This window comes from Cornus florida, unplaced genomic scaffold (assembly GCF_030987335.1).
Source record: "Cornus florida cultivar Cherokee Brave unplaced genomic scaffold, ASM3098733v1 CherokeeBrave_3.0.0_Hap2_Chr09, whole genome shotgun sequence".
NCBI classification, from domain to species: Eukaryota; Viridiplantae; Streptophyta; class Magnoliopsida; order Cornales; family Cornaceae; genus Cornus; species Cornus florida.
The window spans coordinates 23,925,346-23,933,609 of NW_026775579.1; the positions used below are offsets into that span (position 1 = coordinate 23,925,346).

Below are 8,264 nucleotides of genomic sequence, written 5' to 3' on the forward strand. Positions count from 1 at the left end.
CCCTCTTCCATTCCTCCTCCGGCGGTACTTTCGGCACTGGTTCACCGGGTTTGCTCAACTACTTTCTCTTTGTCATTTTATCGAATATCTTACCCGCTCTTCCACAGTAATAGCTTTTCTGCCCTCACACACTCGTTTGTTTAACAGAGTACGCTCACTTCACTTTGCTTCTTGGCTTGGCACGGTCTTTCCTTTTTTTCTCTTTTTTTTCTAGAATGGCTTCCCCTCTCTCCGCCCTGGTTCTATATATATAGATCACGGTTAGATTTTTGGGGAAGACGAAGACACCAAACAGTTGTGTCTCATCACCTCCCCATTAAATAGGTAACTGACAGCAGCCGAAAAGACATCGGTTTCCAAGGTAAGACATTATTACGTTTTCTATGCATGCGCCGCTTTATCCTTTTATTTCAAAATTCAAAAACGCCACGTGCAGGGGGTCTAAATGTGGACATGGTCTAGCCATGTCACCAAGGGCCAAGTTAAATAGTCAACACTTTGACAAAGTCCACCTCAGTAAGGCATGTGATAGTCGATCATTGGGCCTCAATCTTAGTCTACATTCAGCCGATAGGCCTTGAATCTGAGTCACAGATCATAACCTCGATCCGAGTTGTTGTCGATCGACGGGCCTTGAACCTCGATCTGACCTTTTGACAATCTGTCGGTCGATGGGCCTTGAACCTCGATCTGTTAATCACAAATCATCGATCAACGGGCCTTGAACTTTGATCCGAGTCACAAATTGTCGATCGACGAGCCTTGAACCTCGATCTAACCCTTGACAATCTGTCGATCGACCGGCCTTGAACCTCGATCTGACCTTCACAATCTGTCGATCGACGGGCCTTGAGCCTCGATCTGACATTGCCATGAACCATTGATCGGTGGGCGTCGAACCTCGATCCAAGCAACGAAGAGTTATGGTAGGGCTCTTCAAGCGACATTGGGACGCAGAAGGATTTTGGAATGGAGGATGAAAAATTAGTAATGTCTTGTCCACTAAGGCAAGACCCAGTCTAAGGATAAGAGCAAAAGACAGCTGGAATAGTACAATTGCCTTTACAGCCTGCCATTTTTTTGGATTATTCACCAGGAAAGGTACACTTGGCAATGGATCCAAAAATGTAGGGATTAGGGCAACATGACCCAAAAAGGGAATGACCCTGACCCATTCCCAACATAGAGGCCCAACAATGTACCACCTGGATGACCTAAGGTTATAAAAGAAGGTAATGACAATAAAAGGAGGTAGGAGCTAACGGTAGTTTCTTCCCTACCATTGCTCCAATTCTCTGACTGGACTGGTTTTCTCTCCCTTCTTCCACCTTTCTACATTCCTCATATTGCTTAGTGATATATTCCCAGACCTCTTTTCTTTGACTATTCAACCGACGAGAACCAGGTATCTACATCATTGAATTAGAAGTGTGATTCAAAAGCGAATATTTATGGATTTCTATTATGTCATGTGCAGGCAGTCATGTCTTACCAATAATAAAGAATTCAGATTAATATATCGGATAAGATTATGTACTTACATTATATGCATGTAACTTAGTGGCTTCTTACAAGTCATATCACTGATTGTCTTTCATTTGTCGTTAAATGACATTTTACTGATTTGTCGTTGAATGGGCCAGGGCACCTTGACTTTTTCATGTGCACCTTTATTTTTATTTTTATTTTTTTTGTCACAATTCTCACATCTAATCACCTTATGATTCATTATCTAAGCACACATTTAACAAAAATATAAAATTAAAATATTTTATATAGTCATATATTAAAACACACAATTCTTTAAAATGAATGTAATTTTTATACTTGTGTGCTCCCAAAATGTAAACTTAAATTTACTTATTTTTGTACTTTACCTTTTTGTGATTTTTTCTTTTTTTCTTTTTTTTTTTGTTTTTTTTTTTGTTTTTTTTTTTTTTTTTTTTTTTTTTTTTGTGTGTGTGTGACTTGGGTCATATTTTTTCTTCTAGTGAAAAATTCAACTCTTTTAAAATAGGATAAAGTGTAAAAAACCTTTTGAACTATTACTTTTTTACAAATAATTCTAAATTAAAAACTGCTTCCATAAACTATTGATTTATTGCAATTAAGGAAATATTTATTGTAAAATACTATTTTACCCTTTCTTGATAAAAAATTTCATTTCTTAGTAAATTATTTTTATTATCTTTTATCATATCTAAATATTAATTATGTTATTTACGTTAATTTTATTATAAGTATCAATTTATCATAAAAATGAAAAAAAGATGAATAGATTTGTAATTATTATTTTCTAAAATGATTAACTTATTATTAAAATTTTATTATTTATAATAAAACTTAATATAACCAGTTTAACCTTTTTTCTGTCAAAAAAAATATATTTCATATAATTTATTGATGAAAAATTGATAAATTACTTAAATAAAAAATACATCATTTTTCATCTGATATATTCGTGAAAATTTTAAAATTAATTAATTTTTAAAAAAATTTCTATTAAAGATTTTTATTTAGATAATTAATTTTAAAAATTAAAAATTAATTTATGCAAATTTAATGGAGAATATGTCATCAAATTAGTATGAATTTTTTTCATAATTTATTTTAATTAAAAAAATAAATTATGGGTAATTCAATAAGAAATGACATTATGTTCATCTAATAAAATATAGTATAGGCATTGAGATATTTTGTAATAAAATGTGATAGTTTAGAAGGTATTGTGCACAAAATATAGTTTAGGGGTCATTTGCAAATTCAAACATAGTTTAGGGTTTTTTTTCACTTTATCCTTTAAAATATGATATTTTTAATTTTTACAGAAAAACAAAATAAAAAAATAAAAACAGAGTCCAAAAGTCAGAAAGTAGAAACCACGAACTTTTTTGGCATTGCATTTTGTACTACTCTACCTAACTTTGATTAAAGTTTTTTGGAATTGTCGAAAGACGATTGAAAAGTTCTATATACAGTCTGAATATCACGTAGTCTCGATCAGTTTGTTTTTGGTTGTTATTAAAGAAGAGAAGGAAGAGATGTCGAGCAGTACTGCAGCTCAGGTCATATGTTGCAAAGGTATGATATTATATATATATATATATATATATATATATATATATGTATGTATATATATGTACATATATGTATCAGTCCATTGATCTCTCACATAATAGTATACCAAATATAATTTGTTTTCAGTTTTTATAGTCTGAACCTTTAATAAAATGCTTTCTGATGAACAAGTGCTTCTGGTTTTCAGTTTTCAATTTTTTGAGTGTTTGTTTCTAGTGGCGGTCCTAAACAGATTTATTTATTTTTTCTTTTTATTAATTCATTCTCTATCTAGGTTATGATTAATTTTGATTTTGAGGGCCAAAGTAGAAATATGTAATCAAAATTTGTAAAATTAAGAAATCAATTGTAGTATAATTTATTTATTTTTTAAAAATAATACTAGTCTTGGTATATATATTGAGGAAAATATTAATTCAAAGTATGAGAAAAATGGAAACTAAGTAAATAGAGGTGGAAAATTGGCACGAGAAAGAAAAGATGTAGAGGAGGAAACGTAAATAGAGAAGTGGTAAAAAATATATTATTAAAAAATTAATTTTCCACCAACAATTGTTTCAATTTTTGAAATAAAAATTTGAGAAAGATAAATCATTATTAGCTTGATGAAACATTAATAAATAAAAAAATGTACCATTTTAACTAAACAAATCTAACAAGTTTTTAATTAAACACGATTATCAAAAACAAAAATATATACACACATGTATAATATTGATTAATTTAGGAATTTTTTTTTTAATTATATGATGTTTAATAAAGATACACGAACTTTCCGTTAGATGGTGTGTTAGATGGTGTTAACAAGGAAAATATCTACACTTATATGCTCATCTTCACGACCCTTTGGAGAAACACAAGAAAAGAAAAACTAAAGTGTTATAATTTCAAGATAGAAAAAATGCTATTAATAACAATGATATCATATATGTTAATATTTTTAGTTGTCACTTATTAAGGGCAAAAAAATTTTGTCCAGCTATTCTTTGTATAAGCTATATATAAAAAGAAGGATTATTAAAACAATGAAGAAATTCGAAAAAAATGTAAGTTACACTTATTTTCCAAACTCACTATAATTGAGTTATTATTTTTATTTTTTTTTGGGTGGGTGGGGAGTTTTGCCACCACAAATGGTGTGTTTTTTATTTACAAAATAACAATGTTAATGAATGTGCTTGTGTATAAAAGATTTTATATAATTTGTGCAATCTTCATGAGTCTTCAGAGACTTGAGTTTCATATCTCTTGTAAATTGTAATCTTAAAAATTATCAAAATAGTCTTCAAATTCTGATTCAGTTTTTGTGTGAACTTTATTGTTTCACTTTATTTAGCACAGATAATTAATTCAAATTTAAGTGAAGGATTTAAACTATAGTACTATTTCTCTTTTTTTAATAGAATCTGGTTCTTCAAATGATGAAAATTTGTTGCTGATCCATAACTGAATTGACAAAATTACATGTTTTTCTGTATGTAAATCAGTGGTGCTCTTTCAGAATTATGGGTGTTCTATATATACGTATATAGTGTGATACCAACAAAAAAAAAAAAAAAAAACACGTTTTTCTTTATGTAAATCAGTATTGATGTAATTTTAGAACAATGGGTGTTGTATATATACATATACATTTATATATATATATATATATAGTTTAGAGTTTTGAGATGACGAGTATCTACTTGTCATTGTGCCATGATGTTGCAGCTGCTGTGGCATGGGAAGCAGGGAAGCCGTTAGTGGTTGAAGAAGTGGAGGTGGCACCTCCACAGAATATGGAGGTTCGTATGAAGATCCTCTACACCTCCCTCTGCCACAGTGATATATACTTTTGGGAAGCTGTGGTAACCAATTTTTTCGCTAAGTATTTATTTATCTTCAAAGAGCCTATGATATCGAATATATAGATAATATTTTAATTCTTTACACAATAGTTTCAATGATTTATAAACATTCTGGTTATTGTTTCTTCAATCTTGCAGGGTCAGAACCCTCTCTTTCCTCGGATCCTTGGGCATGAGGCAGGAGGGTATGTTAATTTGATAGAATTACTTATAAGCATCTTCATTTTCATGCCCAAAATGCAATGTTAAATCTGATAAGTACAACCTACTATAGTATCTATTTGGATAATCTTAATTTATTTATATTTTTTGGGTATTTTAGGATTGTGAGTGTGTTGGAGACGGAGAAATATAATTTTGATAGAATTCTCCAAATACATCTTAATTTTTGTGTCTAAAATGTGATTCTTTTTCTGAAACTGTAAAAGTGAGTTTACTACCTCTTTTAGATGATTTTAATATAATTTTGTGGGTAACTTGATAGATCTCTTATAAGCATCTATATTTTCACGCCCAAAATGTTTTTTTTTTTCCTCATACCTTTAAACTCTCTCTAGTAATTTTAAAATAATTCCTTGGGTATTTAGGATTGTGGAGGGTGTTGGAGGAGATTGACAAAGCAATTTGATAGAATTCCTTGTAAATGCCCAAATATAATGTCTTTCCTGATAATATAAAAGACTAATATACCAACCCTTTAGATGTTTTTAATCTAATTTTTTGGCATTTTAGGATTGTGGAGAGTGTTGGAGAAGGAGTGACAGATCTTGCACCTGGTGACCACGTCCTCCCGGTCTTCACCGGAGAGTGCAAAGAGTGTGCTCACTGCAAATCGAAAGAGAGCAACATGTGTGATGTTCTCAGGATCAACACTGACAAGGGAGTGATGATTCACGATGAGAAGTCCAGATTCTCTATTAACGGCAAGCCCATTTACCATTTCGCTGGAACATCAACCTTTAGCGAGTACACTGTGGTCCATGCCGGTTGTGTCACCAAAATAAACCCCCTTGCTCCTCTTGACAAAGTTTGTCTTCTTAGCTGTGGAATCTCCACAGGTACAAAACAGTTACTATCTACATATGTTTATTTTTCCCAATGTCCTAAAACTTTAGGCTAATGCTTTAATGTAATGTATTGAAAAGACCTATATGCTTTTGTTTTACAGGCCTTGGTGCCGCTCTGAATGTTGCCAAACCTACAAAGGGCTCAACTGTGGCAGTTTTCGGACTTGGAGCTGTAGGCCTTGCTGTGAGTTTCTCTAACTGTCATGTCATTTTTTTTTTTCCTTTTTTTTCCTTTTTTTCCCCTTTTTTTATTTATTTATTTATTTTTATTTTTTACATTAGCAAGAAACACGTTCACACTCACTTTTTGCCCACATACAGGCTTACATATTGCATGAGTATTTTATAGTACTATAATTATATGTGATTAGGCAGCAGAAGGAGCCCGAATTGCCGGGGCTTCAAGAATCATTGGAGTTGATCTGAATTCTAACAGATTTGATCAAGGTACACAACACATTCAGTAAAGTAAACCATGTTTGCAATGGTAGAAACAATTTTCTCTCCTGTAAGTGAGCTGACAATGTCGGAATGATGAGATTTTCCTGTCTTTGTAAACAGCAAAGAATTTTGGTGTGACAGAGTTTGTGAATCCAAAAGACTATGACAAACCAGTTCAAGAGGTATTTTCTGAACTTGTTGTCATTGATATGCCTTTGTTGCATATTTCAGTATTTGATGAGAAACTTCTCTTGAATTGCTCTCTAGGTGATCGCTGAGATGACCGGTGGAGGAGTGGACAGAAGCATCGAATGTACTGGGAATACCAATGCCATGATTTCAGCATTTGAGTGCGTCCACGATGTATGTTACTGGACTCCATTTTGTTTACACATTACACAGTTATCTGCCTTCAATGCTTTGTCAATGTGCAATTTTGTACTAGCTTCTTTTCCTCCATCAATTTTGCAGCGAAATATACTATTAGATTTAGTTCTGAATCTATATCTAATATAAGAATGTGTTGCTTATAATTTTAACTCTAAAGTCCAAACTATCATCTCAGGGCTGGGGTGTTGCTGTTCTTGTGGGTCTCCCCCACAAGGATGCTGTCTTCAAGACCCACCCCATAAATTTATTGAGTGAAAGGACTCTTAAGGGCACCTTCTTTGGAAACTACAAACCCCGTTCTGATCTCCCATCTGTTGTAGAAAAGTACATGAACAAGGTGAGCTTCTTCTTCGGTGGGTTTGTTTTTTTGTTATTTTTATTTTTATTTTTATTTTTATTTATTTATTTTTTTTCCTACTAACATATACCAACAAACGTCCACTATGGGACTAGAACCCTTCGCCCTCCCCTTTGAGGGAGAAGAGGTTATACATGGTATGAACAAGGTGAGATTGCCAACCCCACTTCTCTCCAAACACATATTGCCCCCATAAGGAACTCGAAATGCTCGTATTCATCTCCTTTCTAATCTTGCAGGAGCTTGAACTGGAGAAGTTCATCACTCATGAAGTCCCTTTCTCGGAGATCAATAAGGCCTTCGTATACATGCTAAAAGGGGAAAGCATCCGGTGCATCATCCGCATGTAATAGAATGGAATGGCATGGAATAAAACTCATGTATCTTACCTTCTCGGTGCAAATGCTAAAAATAAAAAGAAATTTTAATGTTTATGGTGCATAAATGTCCAAGCTACATGAAGTCATTTCTTCATCTCTGTGTCCATATTCTTGTTCTATCTGCATCAATATTCCATTATATGTCCATTATTGCTCAATTTGTTTTACTGACGACGTTTAGAAATGCCATTCCAAAATTAAACAGCAGAAAATTTTTAGTGGGTCCTATCATTGTGTTCGTGTATTATTAGTGCATGGTATCATATATGTGATATATATTTTGTTATTGACTAATTTCGTTGTCAAAACAAGTCCGATCGAGTTGTAAAATTTTGATTTAGAATTTTAAGATTGAAGATCGGAAGCAGATTTGAGGAAATTCAAGTGTTCATCTTTGATACATTTCGGAATGATGAGAACAATGCTTTAGAAAGATATGTCATATCAGGGCCGGTTGCTGTTCCACCTGGGTAGGTGGTGGCCTGCCGGGTGGTAGCCTGAAACTCCTCGTTCTCTTGAGGCAAATCATTGATTTGTGATGTGCTAGCCTCGTTGGCTTGCCTCAAGGCGTTGATTTGTTTGGCGCATGGTGTCAAATTATGCCTACATCTCCTCACGCATTTCCTATATGATTTTCAATTGCTGTAGTTGAATGACATCTTATCTTGTCGCCATTCCAGAGCGATGTCACATGTATTAAAAT

General features: G+C 32.9%; 1 protein-coding gene across 2 annotated transcripts; it reads left to right on the forward strand.

Annotated features, from left to right (window-relative positions):
* The first annotated feature begins 2,905 nt into the window (after window positions 1–2,905).
* On the forward strand, window positions 2,906–7,655 carry LOC132273604 (alcohol dehydrogenase 1-like). Of its 2 annotated transcripts, none has more exons than XM_059774582.1 (10): window positions 2,906–3,081; window positions 4,789–4,925; window positions 5,064–5,110; window positions 5,658–5,983; window positions 6,094–6,176; window positions 6,364–6,439; window positions 6,554–6,615; window positions 6,701–6,796; window positions 6,999–7,160; window positions 7,421–7,655. In XM_059774582.1, exons 1-10 carry the CDS (start codon window positions 3,042–3,044, stop codon window positions 7,529–7,531), a joined length of 1,140 nt encoding a protein of 379 aa, XP_059630565.1. In that variant the 5' UTR covers window positions 2,906–3,041; the 3' UTR covers window positions 7,532–7,655. The 2 variants fall into 2 exon arrangements, with proteins under 2 accessions (XP_059630565.1, XP_059630566.1); XM_059774583.1 differs by having other exon boundaries at window positions 4,789–4,862.
* The last annotated feature ends 609 nt before the right edge of the window (window positions 7,656–8,264 follow it).

Bases quoted from the DNA above. Each gene is read 5' to 3' on its own strand.
- LOC132273604 (XM_059774582.1), top strand. From the start codon at position 3,042: ATGTCGAGCAGTACTGCAGCTCAGGTCATATGTTGCAAAG. The intron at 6,177-6,363 runs GTGAGTTTCTCT...ATATGTGATTAG, and splicing joins TTGGAGCTGTAGGCCTTGCT to GCAGCAGAAGGAGCCCGAAT. The intron at 6,616-6,700 runs GTATTTTCTGAA...ATTGCTCTCTAG, and splicing joins ATGACAAACCAGTTCAAGAG to GTGATCGCTGAGATGACCGG.